Source organism: Phragmites australis, chromosome 1 (genome assembly GCF_958298935.1).
Source record: "Phragmites australis chromosome 1, lpPhrAust1.1, whole genome shotgun sequence".
Taxonomy (NCBI): Eukaryota; Viridiplantae; Streptophyta; class Magnoliopsida; order Poales; family Poaceae; genus Phragmites; species Phragmites australis.
Window position 1 is genome coordinate 5997359 of NC_084921.1, and position 23919 is coordinate 6021277.

General features: G+C 42.7%; 2 protein-coding genes and 1 non-coding gene across 5 annotated transcripts; all 3 read left to right on the forward strand.

Moving 5' to 3' along the window:
- The first annotated feature begins 703 nt into the window (after window positions 1-703).
- LOC133891817 (triosephosphate isomerase, cytosolic) lies at window positions 704-4202 on the forward strand. Its single transcript, XM_062332575.1, has 9 exons — window positions 704-867; window positions 1632-1707; window positions 1833-1956; window positions 2251-2335; window positions 2656-2788; window positions 3324-3418; window positions 3593-3671; window positions 3756-3838; window positions 3967-4202. Exons 1-9 carry the CDS (start codon window positions 829-831, stop codon window positions 4012-4014), a joined length of 762 nt encoding a protein of 253 aa, XP_062188559.1. The 5' UTR covers window positions 704-828; the 3' UTR covers window positions 4015-4202.
- A 6656-nt stretch (window positions 4203-10858) lies between these two features.
- Window positions 10859-15205, forward strand: LOC133891930 (uncharacterized). 3 transcript variants are annotated; one of them, XM_062332680.1, is made up of 9 exons: window positions 10859-11343; window positions 11452-11568; window positions 12741-13026; window positions 13331-13745; window positions 13838-13937; window positions 14046-14105; window positions 14202-14285; window positions 14437-14544; window positions 14630-15205. In XM_062332680.1, exons 1-9 carry the CDS (start codon window positions 11155-11157, stop codon window positions 14963-14965), a joined length of 1695 nt encoding a protein of 564 aa, XP_062188664.1. In that variant the 5' UTR covers window positions 10859-11154; the 3' UTR covers window positions 14966-15205. The 3 variants fall into 3 exon arrangements, with proteins under 3 accessions (XP_062188664.1, XP_062188801.1, XP_062188733.1); XM_062332817.1 differs by lacking the exons at window positions 10859-11343; window positions 11452-11568 and adding an exon at window positions 12414-12639; XM_062332749.1 differs by lacking the exons at window positions 10859-11343; window positions 11452-11568 and adding an exon at window positions 12414-12606.
- A 4361-nt stretch (window positions 15206-19566) lies between these two features.
- LOC133891429 (small nucleolar RNA Z247) lies at window positions 19567-19705 on the forward strand. Its single transcript, XR_009904215.1, has one exon. It is a non-coding gene; the product is annotated as a small nucleolar RNA Z247 (small nucleolar RNA).
- Window positions 19706-23919: the final 4214 nt, after the last annotated feature.

Below are 23919 nucleotides of genomic sequence, written 5' to 3' on the forward strand. Positions count from 1 at the left end.
CCCCCCCCCCCCTCCCCCTTTTTTTCCCGACACTTGCGTATTAACCATAGTGTCATGGATACCACTAAGCTATTTATTTGTAAATGATGCGACTTATAGTTAGTTTTTTAAAATGAATCGACAGAATAACTATGTATTATTATATTGATAAGAAGAAAAGTCTAACAGACTTAGTAAATAATATTACAAGGCTAGGTTAATTAGAAAAGCTATGTCCAGAATCAGACTAAAGCATCCAATTACTCTAAACTATGTCTAGAGCACCGTATCAACATACTATCTACTTAGCTAAACCAGAGCTTTTTTTTACGACACTTGCTTATTAATCATAGACTCATACTATCCATTGATACAACTAGGCTGTTTATTTGTAAGTGATGCGCCATGATAATTTTATCCCACATAAACATCAAGAGTGGCCTCATAAGAGATTTCCCCAATACTTTTTAAAGAAAAGCTTGATAATACTAGTAAACTGAGTCATTCTTAGCCTTCTTTCGGATGGATATGAACTTTAGTTTTGGAGCAATCCCATTAGCCAAATTAGATACTGTGATAAGATGCTGACATTGCACTCTATATATAAATGGAGAAGGGAATTTTAAGTAAACTTTGTCTATTTTTCAAGGAAAAGAGTAGAAAATTCGATGGTGGCAGTAGGGCCCACATGTCATCGTGACTGAGGGCCGGTCGTCCTCATGTCATCACATCAGAGGCCACGCCCTTATATTATCCTGGCCTCCTTGATTTTCTTCCTCCACAAGAAGCAAAATCCAATCTCGAAGCCTCTCTCTTCCATCCGAACCAAATCTAATCACCCTCGCCGAGATGGGCCGCAAGTTCTTCGTTGGTGGCAACTGGAAATGCGTAATTTTTCTTTACTCGTTCCACGGTTTACTTACCCAGTCTTTTTTCTTGATGGATCGTCGGGTTGGAAACTTCGGTTTTCTGATCTTTTTTTGTGTTCTTTTTGGGTATGTTGAAGAAGGGCATAAATTGCAAGTGAATTGCATTGGTCTCGATTCAGATCGATGTAAAAAAATAGTGTTTTTGCTGTGTTCTCTTTCACTTTTGGATCCCCGTCCAAACTGGATGCGTTAGTTGAAGGAGCTATTTTTTTTTTAAGATCCGGGCAAGAATTCGATCGATTTGGTCATTATTTTGCAAAATGGAATCAGATTGTGTGATTCTTAGGGTCTGCTGTGTTTAAGTTCGGGCCTGGAACTACATGCGTGATTCTTCCAATCTTCATGTGGTTTCTAGGCCCGAGCACATCGTAAACCTTTTTCAGGTACAAAGTTTCATGATGCATGCTATCAATATCTGCGGTCTAGATAAGTTCGATCTGCCAACTTCTGGAGATCCATTCATCTACCATAAAAATTAGCCCCCGGATATATATTTCGTGCTGAATTGTTAGAAGATCATGCAATGCTAATTATAGTGACTTGGAATAGGATGAAACTTGGTTAATCTGAGGTTTAGATTGGAACGTTCTTTTGCATTTGGAATACGCTAGGCTGTGAAATAGGGATGTCTGTTGCTTGCTAAATTTCTCATACAAAAGACATGTATAGCTAGTGAGTTGCTTGCTGACTGTGTATTGACATGGTTAATCTCGATGCGTGCAGAACGGAACCACTGATCAGGTTGACAAGATTGTCAAAACTCTGAATGAAGGACAGGTTCCCCCTCCAGATGTTGTTGGTATGGAGGCCAAAACTTCAGTTGATGCTTTCTAGGAGTGACCTTTTACATGGCAGGCGCTCCTGAGAAAGTTACTAAAGCTTATTTTATGATGACATAAACAATTTGGAATTGTTACGTTGCAGAGGTCGTTGTTAGCCCTCCTTATGTGTTCCTTCCTGTGGTCAAGAGCCAGCTGCGCCCTGAGTTCCAGGTCGCTGCTCAGAACTGCTGGGTGAAGAAGGGAGGTGCTTTCACCGGTGAGGTCAGGTTAGTCTATGATTCTCTGTTGGCTTTCCACCCTGTATTCTGTAATGGCCATCTGTAAGATTAATGGCAAATCTTCAATGTAATGGCAATTCCTCTTGTTCTTTTAACCACTATCCACAGTGTTGTCTTTTCAAGTCACCTTCCACTCAGTTCTAGTTATTTTCATACTGATTAACTGATGTTAGGTTTGTTAAGCAATTTGCACATATAATTTTATTCAGCAGTTTGTTGATGTCACTTGATGCATGCCTCATTCAATTTCTTCTATTGGTTGATAAGTAATTACTAATGCAGTGCTGAGATGCTCATCAACCTTGGCATTCCCTCGGTCATTCTTGGACACTCTGAAAGGAGAGCTCTGTTGGGAGAATCAAATGAGGTATGCTCCAGGTTGCATCTTATGCAACACGTCTTTATAAAATTCCGCATATTTTGCACTGCGCTTGCGCAAATAGTACAACCAAAAAAACTTGTGCATATTGCTCATTGAAACGATGTTGTAGCTACTGAGCTGACATTCATTCAGCTTATCAGTTATTCTTCTTTAGTCCTCCCTAGATACCAAGGAATTGTTAGGTTTTTAAAAGGTGTTCCTTTGCGATATATTTGGTCGTTGGTGCTTGTAGTCGCTGTTTTGGCATCATAACCACTGCCATCCAAAGAATGTTCACATTTAATGCTTTCCTCTCTGGATGCCAGTTTGTTGGAGACAAGGTTGCGTATGCACTTGCTCAGGGATTGAAGGTCATTGCATGTGTTGGTGAGACCCTTGAGCAGCGGGAAGCTGGATCAACCATGGATGTTGTTGCTGCACAAACAAAAGCAATTGCTGGTATGTTTCGTTTACCTTTGGTCCCATGGAGTTAGTTCCTTCTCTTTGATGTATATGTTGAATTAACCTTTGAATTGCTAGTGTTGTGCATAGGCTATTTGATGTATATCTTGATGGATTGTCGATTGACATTGATTACATATTCAAATACTTCTACTTTTAGCTTCCAGACATGGAAATATAAAGTTGCAAAGGCTAGCTAAATATCTTTTCAGAACAGTTTGTTTTTGGTGAACTTTTATCTCATTTTGTTCGTGTGAATTAGATCTTGGTAAGCCTTCACTGTGGTTAGAAAATGTAAGTCACTTCCATTTTTAGCATTACTAATTTTTTCTGGCAACTATAGTTCAGAAATTGGCATGTGTTTGCTGCTGTCAATTGGAGAATTCACATGCTAGCTTTTTCCTTTCATAGTTCAGTTGGTTCATGACTTCATGTGAATTTTGTTTAATGCCTTGCCTTGATTTTACCTAGTTAAAATATTTATGACATGAAAATTCAGGTTGAAATGATCAAATGTTTGTTTGTTTTACAGAGAGAATCAAGGACTGGAGTAACGTGGTTATTGCCTACGAACCAGTCTGGGCCATTGGAACTGGTAAAGTTGCAACTCCAGCTCAGGCTCAGGAAGTAAGTTGTCTCTTGATGATCACAAATTTTTAGTTCATATATGTTCACAATTCTTTAGTTTATAAACTTCCACTTGTTTCAACATTGTTCTATACTCTGCAGTTATAAATATCTTATTCTGCTACAGTACATTATCTTGTTTTCACAACACTCTAATTTGTACTATTTTCCCAGGTGCATGCGTCCCTTAGAGATTGGCTAAAGACCAATGTGAGCCCTGAGGTTGCTGAATCTACAAGGATCATCTACGGAGGTATGCATTCTTGAGCAATTGCCTTATTTATGTACCATTTGCTAAGTCATCTTTGATTTATACACACTTTTTTTTTTTGTACAGGTTCTGTAACTGCTGCAAACTGCAAAGAGCTGGCAGCGCAGCCCGATCTTGACGGTTTCCTTGTAGGTGGTGCTTCTTTGAAGGTAACGAAAAATCCAGGAAGACCATTGATGTCCTGTTTTTTCCTACATTGTAAACACTACAAACAAAATGACAGCTTTCACCTAATCACCCCCTAACTGTTTTCTTTTTGTCATATCTTTTTCTGTAGCCTGAATTCATCGACATCATCAACGCGGCCACCGTGAAGTCCGCCTAAGATCTTCAAACCCTTCAGCTTGATGCGGAGATTTGCTGAAGAGGAACCAACTTTTTTCTGCGCTATGTATGCTAGTAATTTTGTGCTGGAGCTGCTACTGTTTTCGTCCCTCCACTTTACTGAAGCTACAGCTTGAGCGTGCTAATAATGTTTACATCTGAACGTATCAATAATGTTTTTACGTCTAACCCCTTTTGTCGTGAGTTACATCTTCTCGTTGTTCTACATGGACCTTTGGTTTTCTGAATTTGCTGTGAGCGCATCATCCACATGATAGGACGCCGGCTTTCTAGCCAAATATTCTGGTCACAGTAATACCTATACATGGACTATCTGTGACTTGTGTTTATCAGCTCGGATTAGCCGGGCCTCTGAATGCAACTCTTCATCTAATCCTTACACGGAGGTAGCCAATCAGTGAAGCAAAGGACGATAGGATTTTTTTGTCATGTGTTCGATGATTAGGACATAACATCAGATTTGTACGAGGATGAGATGATGTGGTTAATATTCTCCGAGCAATGCAAACTTTTGTAGCATTACATACATAGTTCAATGATGATAAGTGCTCTAGATGACAATTTATAGTCTTATTGAAAGTGAGCTGGTTTACACTAGTCGACTGGACGGTTGTCGCATGGTTCTGACCATTGATCATGTCTACTGCCTACATGAATGTTACCGTCCAAATACTCATAATTAGTTCAAATGTAGACAAAAAAAAAAACTAAAATTTGTCCGAACACTCAGAACCCTAGAATTTTGACTAGTTTAGTTCAAATTTCGACTGAATCCTAAAACCTCTTGTTACAAATCCTTGATCCGAGTACTGTTAGAGCATGTATAATGGGGTAATTAGAGTAATGCTTATATAAAAAACCAGTTTATTTATGCCACGCTAAACGAGGTGGGTGCTTATAGGGAAGAAAATGTGCTTAACTTTGCTTCATGTACTTAAAGTGTGCTAATAAGGTAGTTGAAATTTTTCTCTACTACTTAAAATATACGTAGTGATTCTAGTACCAGGTAGAACGTCTTACCCTCCCACCTAAGTTGCACATCCTGCCTGCTCCCGCATGGGCTGCACCCCCACTTGGCTGCCCCCACATAGATGTAAGGAACCGTTCAAATAATATTCCAATTAGCCATTAAGTCGATCATTTTTTTGATCACGACTCTCATGACTAATTAGAATATCATCCTAATAGTTTTAGCACGTATTTTGTGTTTAAGATCGGAACACATGTCTTTCCAACGTTTAACATCACAACACAGCTTAATAAAGAGCGAGTAATTAACATTAGATTACAAGTTCTTAAGTATTTACCAAGTTATTATAAATTACAACAAAAGAGAGTTAGGAGTAGATAAAAAATGACTCAACTCCTAACCAACAAAAGAACATATACAGCGGAAGACTAAAGACTATACAACTAAAGAATGATGGAGCCATATGCAAGGATATAGTCACATGGTTAAGTAAATTTTATATGTGAAAGCAAATTGGCATGCACATATGTAAGCATCTATACTTGACCAAAGTAACATACTAGCTCATAAACATCAACTGAACATAATATAAAAGGAACCATGAAACTAATATCTGTAAAGCACATCTCAAACCATCGACCAAATCAATCCACACTCGTAACTCTATGACTACTGTAAATAGATAAAAGTATGCTTATGATCGAGAGTACGGTATTTCGAAATGTTTTTACACCCTGCAGGGGGTACAACTTTACCCACAAGACTTGAGGATCATAAGGCTTGCACGACTACATTCCATACAAGGGGTACTTATGTCAACCTTTCTTAATAAGCCTAAACTATTTGAATCGTACATCGCTCAGTGCGGAACCCACTTTGGTTAACTTCTGGAGCAACCACAAGTGTCTCTACAAACTCGCCCGCTCACACCGTCTATGTTCAAGCCCAAATAATCATAACTACAGAGGTATTCAGCTTGTCTTACCGTTAGATCAACATGTGGTAAGTACGGTAAGTGCTAGAGCCAACTGCAACAACGATCAGTGCTTAAATGACGTAAGCGGCCTATGGTGTCTGGGTTCCTCTCCCGACGTACCCAGGGGAACTCCACATCCGAACATGAGAAGCACCCATAACACCGCACACATCTCGCCTCATCCTCACCACTCATCCAACCAACACCATCAACCCATCATTATAATCATTGTGCAAGTAATTAAAGCCTATGCTCGCGAACAATGAAATATTTTACCATTCGACTTCTACCGATGACCTAAGCACTTGTTAAGCATCACGAATAACATTTTAAGTTAGACAATATCATATTAAACTCAGGCTACGAGGATACGGATCAACAATTATTCATAACAGGAGAATTAGTACATAAATATAAACTCTATCCATCATAAACCTGACATCGACTCGAACATATATATAACATATTTATCACATTAGACACATATGATCCAAATGAATGGGAGAAGTATGCTTAAATATTTATCTTGCTGCTCAGGTGACCGTCTAATGCTACCCGTACAACACTAGTAGAACTCGGGGAGATCGACGTCGTCATCAATCGTGCCCGCGCCACGCACCGGTTCTTCACTCACTGAAGAAGAACGCATGCACTGATGAGCATAAATGAAGTGCAATAATATATGCTACAATATGCATAACAACATGCTAAAAGTGTAAAACATGTGAAGAAATAACAAATTCGCGATTTAACAACGCTGAAAAAGTATAGGAGGCTGGAGACTCCGGGCAATTCTTCGGACTCTTCAGGTTACGGAATCTCCAGATAATTATCTGGACTCTCCGAACTGCGAAATCTCCGGATAATTCTCTGGACTCTCTGGGGTTCTATAGAGAACGTGTTGGTGCCGTTTCGTCCATCGATTTGACTTGCATGTTGAATCTATGCTACATAAACATGCATATACACTATACAAAGGGTTCTAGACTCAAATTACACCCTAAACTCTAACAATTTCTGAGTACAAAACAAGAGGGGTTTTCCCTAAGAAGTCTGGATTGTCCGGACTTTTATCCTGAGTATCCAGATTTCCACATAGAGCAACTCAGAGAGAAAAACTTGACTAATTTAATTTGAGAGCCTCTCCAAACTAAATGAAAATATGTTTAAGATAATTTATAGAGTTTAGAATTCACTCACCAACCTAATAACTCAATTTCTAACTCAAATCTCACCAAAACCTCTTTAATTCACTTCAAAGCTCAAGAACACGTCAACTTCACAACCTTAACTCCAAATTTGAGATTCATCCAGGCAAAACATGCATCTATGCCATAGGAGCCTAGGAGACTCACCTAAGGTACGTGTGTGGTTAGGGACCGTTGGTTGGAGAATAAATCAACGGGAGAAGCTTGGAGAAGCGAAGAACGGATTGCTGAAATTGAGAATAGAGAGATGACAAAATAGATTTGCAAAACCTTTAAATCTCTATGCACATGAGAAATTCTTGGATGAATAGAGAGCTAAGGAGGTGAAGAATGCAGTAGTATAACATGCATGTCTTGCTTCCTTGTTCTTGGGTGAGATTTTAGATGGAGAAGGAGGGAGTGCTTGAGAGAGGGAGAAGGTCTGCTGCCTTGGCCGGTTAGAGAGGGAGGAGCAAGGGTGAGGGAGGGAGAGGGGGCCGGGGGAGTGGGCTGCTGCCTAAGTGGAGAGGAGAGAGTGGTTGACTCACTCCAGTGGGGTCCTGAAAGTGCATCTAGCCCCTATGTGTGGTTTTGGTAATTAATGACAATACATATAGACTAACAATGTTGTTGAGATTGTTAGTAGGTTGTTCAATAGGTGATGCATGGAGAAGAGACATGCATGAACTCTAGGTGAATGGGAAGATTAAAAGTACATCAAGATGAATGAGCTTTTAGTGATGCTCATAAGAAGAAGAAGAAGAAGCTCAATAAGATTAGCAATATGCTTGAATGCTAAGTTACTTGTGGAGATCAAGTAACTAAAGGTATGACTTGTTAATAGAGTTTTATGGACTAACCCGTGTGCTATGTGTTTAAGAATGAGTGGGGTTAGGTTCTATATGAAGATTGACAATATACGTGAAGGCTAATAAGTTACTTGTGAAGATCAAATAACTTAAAGTATAAATGTTGTCATTTAGGTTTTATAGACTAACCCATGTGCTTTGTGCTTGAGAGTGAGTTGGGGTTAGGATCCATAAGAAGGCATAAGTTGAATTGAAATCATATATGCCAAGAGTGAAGAACAAGAGTGGACTCCATACTTGATAAAATGAATTCCGTGAAGATGTCGAATACAAAATGGTTTTCTATGGCAAGACGGTGAAGGGAAAGCAAGACTCGGCTGCGATGGACCATCCGTGGTGAAGGGCAAGCAAATGGCTTGGCGCCGAAGGACCAAGGCGGTGGTGAAGAGCGAGTAAAGGCTTTACGCCGATGGACCATGCGAGGCTATGGGAAGCTATGGATGATTCACATCAATCATATGAAGAATCAAGAATAGATGGAGTGAAGATTTTATGGAAGTTGGCAACCCTCAAAGGTTTGAAAGTAAGAAGCGGTACTTGAAAGTATTCAAAAGGCTCAAATTGGTTCAAATGTGTTTTATCTTTGAAATTGAGTCTAGGTTTTCCGCACTATTAAGAGGGATGCAACGTGAGCTAATTGTCGTGTCTCAGTGCTCAAGAGTTCCCAACCAAACCCAAAGTGACAGTTTGTTGTTAAGAGTCCGGAGCGGAAAGTGCGGAAGTGTCCAAAATGAGTTTTGGAGTGTTCCTAATTTGATCCTATGTGTTTTAGGTCATGAATTCAGTTGAGATGTGTAGCCCTCTGAATAAGCTTTCCATAGAGTCCAAAATCGTCGAAATCGGACTCCGGGATCAAAAGTTATCGCCGTTTTTCGGAGGTCAGCTGTGCTGTGGCCGGAGACTCCGGTGTAGGCCAGATTCTCCGGTACCTGGAAAGGCCGGAGACTCCGGTGAAGTCCGGATACTTCGGTACCTGGAGTGGCCGGAGACTCCGGGAAGTCTTCAGGACTGTTTACTGGGTTAAGTGCCGACCGGAGACTCCGGTGTAGGTCGGATACTCCGGTAAAAGTCCAGAAAAGAGCATAACGGCTAGTTCTGACACATTCTGTGACCGTTCTGACGCCGTATTTGGATTTAGGGCCGGATACTCCGGTGTTCACCAGATACTCCGATCAGTTCTGACAAAAACAGTAACGGCTAGTTGTTTGGAGTAGGCTATTTATACCCCACTCATCCCATCCTTTGGGGCGGCTGGAAGGGCACGAAAAGAACACATTTCTAGAGCCAAAAGAACCTCTCCCACTCCATTCTAGTGTGGGATTTGAGAAGAAAAGTGAGTTGGGTTGAGAGATTGGAAGATTGAGTGCAAGTGAGCTAAATCCATTCTTGAGCACTCGAGTTCTCGGCAAGAAGTTTGATTGCGTTTGTTACTCTTGGAGGTGAAGCCTCCTAGCCGGATAGGTGTTGCCCGGTGAGCTTCCGCGCGTGTGGTGAGCCGCGGAAAAGTTTGTGAAGGTCGATCTCGCCTCCGAAAGGGAAGAGATAAAGCTAGTGGATCGAGGAAAGCGGTTGAAAGAGACCCGGCTCATTGGAGCTTCCTCAACGGAGACGTAGGATTCACGGTGGTGAATCCGAACTTCGGGAAATAAATTTTTGTGTCTCCTCTCTTGTTTCCTTACTTTTATGTTCTTGCTCAAATCTTTGTGCATATTGCTCGATCTACTTGTTTGTGTGTATTTGAGTGTAGGTTCTTCGTGAATCTACTTGAAATCATCTCCGGGAACACACGAGTATCCGGACTACACCGGAGTCTCCGGTGAACAGTAATTTCAGGCATATAAACAGTGTTTTTAGCCTTTTTCAATTTACATTTTATTGCATATCTCTTGCTAGAATTGAGTAATTTTTGTCATATTAGGATTGTAATTTCCACACTTATTTAGGGTGATTGTGCACTAGTTGAGCCTAGCATATTTAGGTTTTTCTCTTGTGAAAAACTCGTTAGTTTATATTCCGCTGCAAGTTTAGGCCAACAGTAGAAAGGGTTGAATTTTTGTAAAAACGCCTATTCACCCCCCCTCTAGGCGACATCATTGTCCTTTCAGGTCCACGTGCTAGAGAAAGAAATAAATTTTAATTGTGAATTTTATTCTTTTCTCACCCGATTTTCTCTCTCTCGTCCATTTGACTCAAAACGAAGTGCTCCAACGTTAAAAAAATAAAATTACACAAAAGTAAGCATAATATTTAAGAAGCATGATTATGCTTAATTACGTGATTACGGATTTGAGACGTGACAATGAACCACGTGCACCAGCTGCCAGGCCGCCTCGCAACCGCATGTGCCATGTGTCGAACAACTGGGCTGCCTGAGCCTCACACCCCCACGCGCTAGGCTGCATTGGGCCAAGGTCGGTTCCAACACAACAGTCTTACCTTTTCTTTTCTCTTATTCGAACAGCATTTGAGCAGTACCCTAACAATATACACACACATACATACATGAGCTCCTCGGCCACCTACATGTAGCTCTCTCTTTTTATTCCTTTTCCTTTTATTCTATAGTCCACACACACGTATGGTCTATGAAATACTTTCTCACATCACATGTCTTGTGACGCAATCTTATATAATATTATCGTATGTAAATTTTTAACTCCCGTTACAATGTATCGATATTCAACTAGTTAAGCACTAAATTGTATTGGTGAGAAGAATTTTTCCCCATGTCATAATATTCTTTTTCCTTAAGCACTCGTGTCTAAGCAAATGAAAAGATCCCATCACGGGCCTAAATTCTGAGCCCTTGGGTGAGCAACTCCTCCGATCTTCATCAACCGCCGGAGAATTTAAGCCGGTCATGCGTTGCATGGGCGAGCGGTTTCCGTTTAGCGCACGGGAAGCGTGACGTGACGCCGACGCGTCCTCACCCTCACCACCCCGCCACGGTTGCCTCCCGCCTCCTCCCTCTCTCCTCCCTTGCCTCCCCCGAAAGCGGCAACCCGCGCGGGCTCTTGTCCGGCACGCTGGGTGCTGGCAGCAGTGAGACGTTGCACTGCACGGCTGCTCTCCTCTCCTCCTTTTCTTGCTCGCGCCAAGGAGATCGAGAGATCCATAAATGGGCTCGCCGACGCCATTACGCCCCACCGCCGCAGCCGGCGCCAGCAGTTACTCCCTCCACCGGCGGCGGGCGCGGCTGGGCGCGGGTTTAAGAAGGCCGCGGGTGCGGCGGTGCAAGATGAAGCTCATGTACTTCCTCATGGACAGGGACGAGCAGCGCAACAAGCGCCTCGAGCTCGAGTTCGAGGTGAGGCTGCACTCTGTAGAGCACGCGCGCACGCCATTAATGGTCGATCGATGCCCTGTCGGTCGCGGTTGAGTTGATGATGAACACTGTGGGTGTGGTGGTGTGCAGGTGTCGGAGCTGGAGACGGTGCTCGAGAAGGAGCAGCTGCTGGGCAGGGTCCTGCAGTGCTCGCTGCAGGGGCGGGTCGTCTGCCATTGCTGCCTCTCCGCGCTGGTTCCTTCCAAGGTAAGCAACCTCTGCTCACTTCATCCGCATGCATGCACCTCTTGATTCCTTCTGTGATGTTTGCATGTGGTTGCTAAGTATTCAGTTTCGTCAGTATGACAGTGTGAGCTGATGCTTTGCCGTCCTTAGATTGAACTGCTTTCTGCAGAAGCATTGGGGGAAAATTCTGTTTTTTCAGTTCTGAATGTGTCTTTCATGTTAGTTTCTACCATTTGATAGTACAAAATTGTGACAATGAGGTTAAACGCTGTAGTTACAAGTTGAAACTGTTCGGTTCAGACTAAAAGTTGAAACTGTTCGGTCTGAAGTCTGAACCATGAAGAACAGATATGATTGCAAGTGTAACATCACTGGCAGTCCCAGAGAATTGTCATCACAGCATTTCACCCCAGCATCTGAAGATTTCACACGTGAAGCCGTGTCACTCTCGTACTGACGCCTGCCACTTGCCTGCAAGCATCACGCAACAGCACGGGATCTCTTACGATAACATGTATTCATAAATATTTGTCACTTTTGAGTGCAATTTTAAACATTATTTTCTATTAAATTATTATTATAATATATAATAAAAATATAATATTATGAAAGTATTTTTCAAGATAAACCTACTAAGTATTATTTTATGTTTCCAAACTAAATATTTTAAAAGATATTGATCATCAAAATTTTAAAAATTTGATTAGATCTTAATCAAAACAATGAGTATTTCCGACCCAAAGTAGTAATTCATAAAGACCAAGGTCATTTCCACGGGCTGAAGATTTCAGGATCCCAGTACGGGTGAACATCAGGTGCAGACACACTGTGTCCTTTGGATTCCCGTCTGTCATCTGGTTCTATCTTCTGACGACAGGACATCCAAGGACTGTTTTCACATCCTGACATCGCAGTCTCGATTTGTCTGTAGATGTGTTGATGATCGCTCCCTTATATGCCAGATCTGCTCTCCTCGGATCCTGACTCCTCGTACCTGTCTTACCTGAACGATCACTTTCATGTTAGAAGCAGAACAGCGCTACGACTTCACAGTTGCTTGTAATTTTTCCAATCACATTGTCCCAAAATCGAGTAACTTTGTGCTTCTCCGTTCATACCAATGGATTTTGAGCGTGAGAAAAGGGTATCACTGAACATTTAGCTGAATCGATGTTTGATTTTCCCTGGTGTAGGTCAGGGGCCTGCTTGGAGAGCTAGCAATGGTGGAGGACGAGATATTCTACCTCGAGAAGAAGGTCGACGACCTGCGCCTGCGCCTGCGCCGGGAGCAGAAGTGGACCGACCAGTGCATTGCTCAGCAGCAGCAGCAGAGCTGGCCGCAGAACCGCCAGCAGAGGTACACCTTGTCCAGGAGGGAGCTCCAAGGAGCCGAGCAGCTACCGAAGCTACCTTGTCCAGGCAGCGATGAAGCTCTTCGATGTGAAAGCAAGGCTTCTGTTGGAACTGCCTCTGCCAAAGGTACAAAATGCTCAGCACAATGAAGCACATGCAAATTCAGAGTTTGTTGGATCCTTGCACAAGTGTTGCTATTGTCAGACGCATATAAATCGAATCAACATTTCGCTTTCGACCGGTGGTAATATGTTCATAGGGACTTCATTCTGTTTGATATCGTACACGACCAGCATGAATTTTGTCATTCTTTTCAGTGCAGAGCTGAACTCTTACTGGACTTCTCTGCATTTCTTTTGTAGTATAAAGTTATACACTCAAAACATTTTACTACTTGGTATATGATGGTTGTGTTTGATACTTCGATTAGGCGAGGAGTTGGAGAACATCAGAAGGAGCAGCCACTGCCACTCACCCGAGAGTCTGACGCCCCCCGAGAGGAAAATCTGCTTGAACAGCCCAAACAAGCTCTCCGAGGAGCTGGTCAGACTGATGGTGACCATCTTCCACAGGCTGAACAAGACAGCAGACGCATCAGAGCTGGAGCTGAGCAGCACCTCAAAGCTCAACATCTCCTGCATCGGCTCCAGAAGCCTTGTCCCTAAGGCTGCTTCTGTGAGCGCTGCTGCAGTGATGAGCCCTCTCAAGAACCGTAGCAGGACGCCGAAAAGCGACCGTGGAGCAGAAAAGGAGACCGAGTGCCACAAGAGATTCGTAGAGTTCACGAGAGGCTCGATCGATGTAAGCCGTCTTTCGTTGTGTCTACTGGACATAAAGAACTTGAGGTGAGCTCCGGTTACCTACCAAATACCGATAAATATGTCTACGGTCAGAAGAAATTACAGCTCTGATACACCGTTTGTTTTACTTCTGACAGAGCCTTGATGCAAAAGCTTTGCACCGTCTGTCCGATCTTCCTGACGAACAAGCAGAAGCTGGCGTTTTGGATCAACATCTACAACTTCTGTGTGATGCATGTACTGTAAGCTACCCTTTAGTTTCATCTCAAGCAAAAGTTTTTGTTGCAAGGGACAAAAATTGGACGTAATGCTGATTCAGGACAAGTTATTTCGCCATGATTTCAGGCGTTTCTTCAGCATGGTTTACCTCCATCCCCAGACAAGCTTCTTGCACTGCTGAATCAGGTATATTGTTCGCTCGACTGATAAAACCTGATGGTTCAGACTTCAGAACTCCGTTAAATTTAGCAGCATATTTATTTAACACGAACTGGCATTTAGGCTTCAGTGAACGTGGGAGGAACAATGCTGAACGTTTTGTCGATCGAGCATCTCATCCTGAGGCACTCTCCTGAAGGCATACAAGTATGCAAAATAATTAATCCAGACCAATTTTTCGTTCAAAAAAATTAATTCAGACCAGTCAACTATTTTGCATGCAAGTGCTTTGTATGCTGCAGCATACACACTTCGCCTTATTTAATCTGAACAAGGATACCTTGATGATGATGAAAAGGGAATCATGGGCGAAGGGCAGAGGGATCTGCTGCACTCCTACGGGCTAGGGTACCCTGAGCCCAACGTGGTCTTCGCGCTCTGCAACGGCAGCCGCTCCTCGCCAGCAGTACGTGTGTCACTGCCAACTGATAAAGATTTCTTTCTTCTTTCTCGATCGGACTGACCTCACATGCTGTTGCTGTTGGATGCAGCTGCGCGTATACACGGCGGAGGACGTGTCGAACGAGCTGGAGCGGGCCAAGGTGGAGTACCTGGAGTCGTCGGTGCGCGTCGTCGGCAGGAAGCAGCGCGCCGTCGTCGTGCCCAAGCTGCTGCACTGGCACATGCGCGACTTCGCCGATGACGCCGCGTCGCTGCTGGAGTGGGTGCACAGCCAGCTGCCCCGGACGTCGGGGCCGCTCAGGCGGGCGATCAGGGAGGTCCTGGGCGCGAGCAACGCCAGGGCGGTGCCGGCGCCGGCGCCGGCGGCGAAGATGGTGGAGGTCGAGCCGTACGACGCCGAGTTCTGCTACCTGCTGCCCGTCTGATGAGCTAGCGTTCATGCATGGTCTTGGCCGATCGTTCAGGACACGGCAGCTGCGGGTTTTTTGCTGTGTACGTTCTTGTCGAGGAGTGTTCTTCTCTAGCATTTGTGCAGTGCAAGGTGACAATGCTGTGGAGTGTGCACTAGTAATACCGTTTGACAGTGTAGATCGGTGGTGTTGTGTTGCGATCGAAATAAATAAAAAGAAGTAATTACATACCTTATTAATAAGATATTTATTTTTTGGGTCTGTCTGCAAATAGATGCCGGATTTCTTTCCAAAATCAATCAACCATTCCGGCCATTAGATTTATATTCCACCACCATATCTTTTGCAGCAGCATATTCATTCTTCCCCGCAATAATCCAAGCCCTATGTGTCATAGCACCCCTCCCCCTATGCCGCTGTCTCTCCCCCTCTCCTAGTATCGTCTCCCTCTATCACTTGAAACGGTCGCCACGGTCCTCTTCTCCTTTGCTCTGTCTTAACCACCTCGGTGGTTCTCCAACATCTCTATCAAGCTTTGTAGGATCGAATATGCGAAAAATACCTAATCAGAGGAGGTGAATGATTACGGAAAACAAATTCAAAGATTAACTCACCCAAATCAAAACTCGATTAAATTCGGTATTCCACTCGAAACAGAATGCACAAGCTCTAGTAAAAACGATGTAGAGAACGATCTACTAGTCAGATTGCTCTCAAATTCGGTCAGCAGAAACTACATTCAAATACGAAACTAACACAATAAATATTGAGTAAATCAGATATGTTGATCAAAAGTTATTCCTAGTCGAAGCAGACTGTGTCAACCAGTATCAAGTAGATCAAAACTTAGTTGAGTTGACAAAAAAAAGCTACTCTAGAACAAACCAAATCCACTCAAATTTTTCTCAGATCAAACACTAGATATTCTAGCAAGATTTTGGATTGATTAAACCAAGATGAAACTTTATAGACACATGAAATTAACTGAAAACCAAAACCGAGCATGCAGAATATAAAATAGAGAGAAAATTCCGACAGCAACTCATCAACTTACGAAACTTGATTTTCATTGTATAGATGAGTTTACAAGATACCTCTCCAAATCATCCAACAAGGATTTTCACAAAATCCCAAAACAACTCTCTCTCGAGTTTCTCTAACTCTCTGTTGTGTTCTGCGTGCTTCCCCAATACAATAGACCTCTCTATTTATAGGTAGCCATACACACAAACATGACCGAATCGAACTGTAACTCCCTGTCATATTCAATCTGATATCTATCCTCTTCTAATAACAAGAGGACAAACAAGTTCCGTTAATTAATCTAATTAGCTAACAACTCTTAGGTAATCATACATGCATATCTCTCATGCATACATGCATACACGTAACCAACTCAGAGTCTGTCTCTGACACTAACTCTTGTCTCAAGTCCAGCCACCACACGACTCTCTCGTACCTGCTTCGACTTGAACACGAATTAGTATTCACGTCCTCTCATGATCAGATCGCCTCCTGCGTCCATCTCAAAGCTTTGTCTCCATATGCATTATTTTCTCAGCTCGAATGTCCCGCATGGCATCCTCGATCACCACGACCCCAGTTCCTTTTGAACCTAGTCGCCGAATCTCAGTTCTTCCCAGAACTTAGTTCGTCGATCTGTCATCGACACCTGCACATAAATCAAACAACAATCGAGTACGAGCACAAGTCCTTCCCAACTTGACTCAAGATCAGTTCACGCAACACCACGCAAACTTCAAGTAAAACTAATACGCTAACATAAGCATACCCAACTAATGATAACACATCAAACCAACTATGCTATCTAAGCATATCTTAACAACTCATGAACATCAACCAAATATCATCATGCTAAATTGCTTTGCTCTGCCAAGTTCATCAATCAAACCAATTTTTCATCACATGATCTCACAATCTCCCCCCTGATAAAAACATTGGCAACCCTCATGTCAACATTGGCAGTCTTTTAACAGATATGATTTGATTTTAAAATCAAACGCAAAGTGAAATCAAAAGAAAAAAATCCTTTGAATTTTTTTCTCCCCCCTTTGAAGAAAAAAAATTTATTGAAGAAAAATGAACAACTTTCTCTCCCCTTTGGCAATGATTTCATAAAAAATTCAAAAGAGAGAATCACATCTTATTATTTCAGTTATTTCAATGAGCATCAAAATTCATCCACATATATAACAAATGCTCAACCAAGCCACACTATCAAGAATACTTGCACCAACCCATCAACACATGTAAAAATATAGTGTGAGCACAACTTATCAAGTATAATTAATAATTTATTTGTAAGGCATGGTCTCCCAATCTCAATCACTCGAATCCTCAATTTAAATGCTATAAAAAACATGAATATAAAAAGTATGTCATTGTTTTGTTAAAAAAAAAACATATAATAAGATGCCAATTTTGATGTCAAGAACTTCTCATATTATTTTGCAAGGAATTATATGCACCATCAGCCTTATTCTTTCCAACTATGCCAAGCATATGTCAAAAAGACAATCCGAAGCTTAAGTGATTTTGGTCATACGCGACTTCTTCAAAGTTCATATCAAAGTGCAATGATAAGCAGTCTCGAAAAAAGAAGTGCGATAGTGCATACTTCCTTGATCTTTTATCTATCAACTATTATTCAGCACTTTTTCATTTCTTTGATTCTTTCACATATAGCATTTTTTTTATAAAAGATTAAAGTAATTAAGAGAGTTCAACCATGAAAAAATTTAATTTAAGTTGTTATTCGATTTAAAAAGTCATGACAAAAACTACACAGTTACACATGTAGATATGAAAGTACAAAAACTCCTATGTAGCATAAGCACTGGCTTCAAAAGTCACATATGTATCGGATATGATGCTCATCATATTTCATTATTTTCTTATTTTTATAAACTTTAACAAGTTTCAAAGATATAAAAACTCCCCCTTAAAACAATCCCATAGGATGAATAACACCAAGTTCTCCTTGAAGAAAAGTAAACCAGAAGAATTCAATTTTTTTATGAAAATGTCTGCCAATTGGTGTTTAGTATTCACACGGAGAAGTTCAATATTTCCTTTTTCAATAGTCTCTAAGAAAATAAAATCTGATATCAATGTGTTTAGTCCGAGAATATTACACAGGATTCTTAGCAATACTTATATTACTAGTGTTATCACAGAAAAGTGGAAGACTCTCTAAATTGACCCCATAATCTTTAAGTGTAGCAACTATCCATTTAATGCCACTACTCACGCCTTTTTCCTTCCCTAAGTAGTCCAGTTCGGCTGAGGCAACATGGCCAGCGTAGAGTTACCTTATCCCATCCTGTAGACATTAATTGTTGTGGGACAAGCACGCAGGCGTGACAGAGGGTGCAGCAGATGTGTGTGGGAAGCCTGCGACAGGACAAGGCAGGCCGAGCGCTTCAGGCCGCCGGAAGGACCCAGGGCAGGCACAATGAATGTAGGCTTGTAATGATTGTGTATATCGTTTATTAGGACAGGGATGGGTCTGCTGGTTAGGCCCGCTTGTAAGACTTCTCCCCCTGGGATATAAAGGGGGTATCTCCTGTAAAGAAGGGGTGGAAGAATACACAGGATATAGGGCAATTACCTTACGAGGGGCCTGAACCTGGATAACTCTGGTGTTTTTGAGTAGAAAACACGCACACATTCCATAAGCACACCCGGGACGCCGATCACACACCCACTGTCTCGCATACCTCAGAATCATTGTCAGGGATTTACCCTCGACGCCGGTGTGTTAGAATTATGGTGTATCTGTAATGGTTGTTACCATGTTGTTAGCATGTGCATGAGTTGTGATGTGATCGTGCCCAGTGAACGAGTCGTGCCGATGTTTGTAGCCCCAACACCGTGATCACCATGGTCACCCTCCTTAATTGGATCACAACAGATTGTAACATTTGTAAACTCAGCTATAAATAGAAACCTCGATCCCTAATGGATCAGTGTGTTTGTCAATTCTTCTATCTCTCAATCTCTTTTATGGTACCTAGGGCCACGATCCAATCCACCTCAAACACTTACCATGGCTGGCACTGATGGCATCCACTCCATGACGAACACTGGCACAATCATCATCGGTTCCAGTTCATCCTAAGCCCCTCTTCTGCCCACACCGTCCTTCAATCACATGATTAATGTGAAACTTTTGAGCAACAACTACTTACTCTGGATGGCTCAATTCTTCCCTCAGAAGTCAGAGGCTAATGGGCTTCATCGACGACACCACTACACATCCAAGACCGACGATCATGATGGTCACTCAGACCGTAGAAGACAGCAATCCTCAGTTTGTCCGCAATCTGGAGTACACACTCTGGTGTTAACAAGACCAACTAATGGTGAGTGTGATCCTCTCCTCTCTCACCGAGGAGGTACTCACCACGGTAGTTGGATGTGCAACGGCGTGTGATGTCTGGCGTGTCCTCAAGAAGACCTTCATGTCAAGCTCCAGAGTGCGGATTATGCAAATCTGCATGTAGCTGGCAACAATCCAATAGAAAGACCTTAGTGTCACCAATTACTTCCGCAAGACCAAGAGTCTCGCCAACACTCTTGCAGCCATCAGCAAGCCGCTGGAAGATGATGAACTCATCTCCTACATGCTGTGAGGCCTCAGATTAGAGTTTGATCTGCTGGTGATAAGTATCACCATGAGATCTGATCTGATGACTGCTAACGATGTTTATGCTCAAATGTTAAGCTTTGAACTGCACCAAGAGCACAATAACACCACAACGCAGATTTCTTCAGTAAATCAGGTTAGCAGGAACCAGAACCGAGGAGGAAGAAATGACCATGGCCGAGGACATGATAACTGTAACACCCAGTTTAAAAGGAATAAAACCGGGCACAACACATGTGTGCCAAGATCAAGTTTCATACATGCGTTACATCATCAGTGTACCATCACAGTGCCATTATTATAATAACAATATTAACTTATTACAAAAGGACCCGAGGGTCTAAAAGAAAACACAGCGGAACAAAAGAGCTTTAGCACCATCGGGTCTTCCATCTTCCACATGCGTCAACCGGGGGCACATCAGCATAGAACAGGAGCTCCGGGTCGAAGTCATTCATCGAAGGATGAAACTACATTAACGGCTTCTGAACAACAGAGGGATGCAAGAAAGGGAACTACGAGTGTGAGTACAAAATGTACTCCGCAAGTGTAGGACAAACATGCTATGGAGCTTAAGTCAAGGAAAGGTTAATCACTAGTTAACTGCACTGAGCAACTATGACCTATGACTTCAACAACGGGCATCCTATTTACTAAGTGAGGAGACACAACTATAACAAGGGGGAACAACTCATCGGATTCCATCCGACTACAAAGACTCACTAGATAATTCCATTACTCTGCTACCTGACCAACTATACTAAAACCCTGATCCTAACTAATCATGAAGAAGTCCAAGCCGCTCTTGACCGTGAGCACGGATGATCGATCAGGCTTATACTCTGCAGAGTTTACACATCTTTCCCCACGAGTCGTGATTCCCATATTGCTTCACACTTCCGAGGTGTTGAGTCGGTACCTCACTATAAGGCCTTTACGTATCTCCCACCGATCCGTAGGCACCCATTGAGTTTTCACCGCTAACATACGATTTCATCGTTGCAGAAGCCCCCTCTTGTGCCACTCAACCGTTCATTGATGCCCATAGAACTGGAGGGGTGGTTAATTAGTTGGTCAGACTGTAGCCATATAAGTCTCGTGGTTGTGCGGTTTAGCCTGGTTGTGCGGTTTAGCCTGGTTACATGCTTCAAGAACCGATCTTTAGGATCCCACACAAGAACAACTACAAACCAACTGTGCATTACCCGCACACGTGTATTCCCACACCATCATCATACAAACATTCTGTTGGGATCCTTACACCATGTTGCTACAAAATTACCATACCTGATTCTTGTTGCGTAATTATTAGTCAAGATTAACATTTACCTAACTATGACAGCACTAGCATATCTACTCTTCACTAAGCATGACTCATCAACGGCAACAAGGAATAATCATACAAAAGCTAGTAAACTCTAACATGGGATTCCAGTTTATACATATATGCAATGAACGAATAAATATCTACACATGAATCCAAAAATGGGAGCAAGATGTTCAAGGACACTTGCCTTCAGCTGAGGGCTGCTCGAAGTCTTTAAAAACTGGATATTGCAGATTCCCGAGCTGATCACCTCCTAATCGACAAGCTGAAAAAACACACAAGGGAAACTACTAATAATAGTATACCAAAGAGTACTAAGACTAGGTAAAAACCCTATAAAAATATTCTGCACATGCCTACGAATATTTGAGCGTGAAAATCGCCCAAATCGGAGCTACGGGCAAAAAGTTATAATCTTTTGAAGTTTTAGGGGCTTTTTTTGTAAATTTTACTTATTTCCCGAGAATAAACTGATTTTTTATACTAAAAATCTTATTTATGATGTCATAAAGTGAATAAGAATTATTTTTCCATAGGAAAACCTACTGAAAAGGTCCATGGACCCATGGACCACGCCCTGGAGGGCCGGTCCATGTCCGTGTTGGACCGATTACAAAAGAGTGAAGCGATATGCAATCTGAGCCACACGATCAAGATCGAATGGCTCGGGGTGAATGGGGGTGGACCAGGCGGCGCTGGGCATGGCTGGCGGCCGGCCGACGGCGACGCATTTCTGGAACCTCGCCGGAGAAGTGCGGTCACGCTTCTGACCATGAAACTCGTCGGGGAAAGGCGCAAAATGAAGAGGAGGACACGGGGATTCTCACCATGAGCTTCTCGATGGCGGAGAGGGGCTGTGGGAGGTCGGTGACAGAGAGGAGAAGATGGGGTTCCGGTGGCGGAGAGAAGCCGAGGAGCGGCGGGCTGATCCACCGGAGGCCCTGTGACACCAAAGATGGAAGAATAGGGGTCAATGGTGACTCACGCAGAGAATCAATGCGGCAGCAGAGCTCACCGGAGTTGAAGAAGATGACAACACCGAGGATGAATCTAAGTGAAAAACGAGGGGGAAACGGTTGGAATGGGTGCGGAACGTCGCAAGGAAGACATTGGGAGGCTTATATGCGCGAGAGGGGAAGAGCATCGATCTGATTTGAAGAAAATACCTGGCGGCCTTGATGGAGATAAATGCGGCGGTTTCCGTATTTGAGAGGGGTTATGGAGGGGGAAATGGTCGGGGATGCATGATTATGGGTGGGGATCACGGGCGCGGCATTGATTAGTGAGAAACGGCTTGGAGAGGCACCGGATTTTGAACATGCGATTGGATTTGGGGGCAGAAACAACGAGCAGGAGGAGGAAATCGGGCGCGCGGCTCGGCTCAGCGTGGGCGGTTCGGTGGCTCCAGCTGGGCCCACCTGGCAGGGAGAGAGTGTGAGAGAGGGAGGTTCACGCGCGAGTGAAGGCCGGCTCGGGCGCAGCCCAACGCGGGGAAGGGGGAGGTGGCCCATGCTGGGAGAGAGATGGCTGGGCCATGTCCAAGTGGGAGAGGGAGAGAGGCAGCCTGCAAAGAAAAGAAAAAGAGGGGAAGGAGATTTGGGCCGGACAAAAGGAATTCAGCTCGGAAAGAGTTTTACAATTTTGAAAATCCTTTTCTTTTAACATTTTGAACCAAATTCAAAAGAGGTTTTAAACGAGCGACTTCTAGCTATCTTTTGCAGACATTTTATGATCATAAAACCCTATTGCAACTACTGCAACATGAATGCATCAACACAAATATAACCTATGGAAATTTAAATTTAGAAATTAATTTCTTTTATTGAACAGAATTTACAACTCCTATTTAAATTCTAGCAAAAATTTTAAACTATTGCAAAAATTGTAAATTTAAGGTGTTACAACAACAACGGTCGATCACCTGGTGGTCGTGGTGGTCGTCAGCCAAATCAAGGTGGCAATGGTGGACCATGACCAGTGTGCCAAGTCTGTCATCATGAGGGGCATGACACACTTCGCTGCTATCATTGTTTCGACCACAACTATCAAGCCTAAGATACCAATCGAGTTGTGGCCACAGTCACCAACAGCTATGCGGTTGACTCAAATTGGTATGCAGACACGGGGGCAACAGACCACATCACTAGCGATTTGGAGCGCCTAACGATGAAGGAATGATATTGTGGCAATGACAATGTTCAAGTCGCCAATGGTGCAAGTTTGTCTATTGCATATGTTGGAAATTTGTTCATTGCTGTTGTATCTCATCCTCTTTTGCTCAATAATATCCTACACATCCCTCAAATCAATAGGCATATCTTATCTGTTCATAAACTTGCCTCAGATAACAGTGCATATGTTGAATTTCACCCCAATTACTTTGTCATTAAGGATCAAACCACAAGGAACATTCTGCTCAGAGGCAAATGTAAGGATGGACTCTACTACTTCCCTACCAAATGTCCCAGTCAAGCACTTTCTTCAGTCAAAACATCCAAAGAAGTGTGGCATCAACGGCTGGGACATCCAGTTCCTTTATTAGTTCATAGGATTCTAGAGAAGAATAATCTTGTTGTAGCCTCTAATAAAGATGTGTTAGTTTATGATGCTTGTCAACAAGCAAAACCTCATCAATTGCCTTTTTCATCCTCCTTACATGTTTCTTCTAAACCCCTTGAACTGGTCCACACAGATGTTTGGGAACCAGCTCGAGTCTTTGTCAATGGTTTCAAATATTATGTTAGCTTTGTCGATGACTTTAGTAGATTTACCTAGATCTATTTCATCAAACATAAATCTGAACTTGAGTCCACTTTCTTTCAATTTCAGAACCATGTTGAACTCCTGACATGGAATAGAATTTGTGCTGTTCAGTCTGATTAGAGGGGAGAATATCAGCGTTTGCACAAATTTTTTATCCACTTTGGTATTGTCCATCACATCTCTTGCCTGCACACACATCAGCAAAATGGT

Excerpts from the sequence above, each read along its gene's own strand:
- LOC133891817 (XM_062332575.1), top strand. The coding sequence starts at position 829 with ATGGGCCGCAAGTTCTTCGTTGGTGGCAACTGGAAATGC. Across the intron at positions 1,957-2,250 it reads GCTTTCACCGGTGAGGTCAG|TGCTGAGATGCTCATCAACC; the intron begins GTTAGTCTATGA and ends TTACTAATGCAG. Across the intron at positions 2,336-2,655 it reads TGTTGGGAGAATCAAATGAG|TTTGTTGGAGACAAGGTTGC; the intron begins GTATGCTCCAGG and ends TCTGGATGCCAG.
- LOC133891930 (XM_062332680.1), top strand. The coding sequence starts at position 11,155 with ATGGGCTCGCCGACGCCATTACGCCCCACCGCCGCAGCCGGCGCCAGC. Across the intron at positions 11,344-11,451 it reads GCCTCGAGCTCGAGTTCGAG|GTGTCGGAGCTGGAGACGGT; the intron begins GTGAGGCTGCAC and ends GGTGGTGTGCAG. Across the intron at positions 14,106-14,201 it reads TTCTTGCACTGCTGAATCAG|GCTTCAGTGAACGTGGGAGG; the intron begins GTATATTGTTCG and ends ACTGGCATTTAG.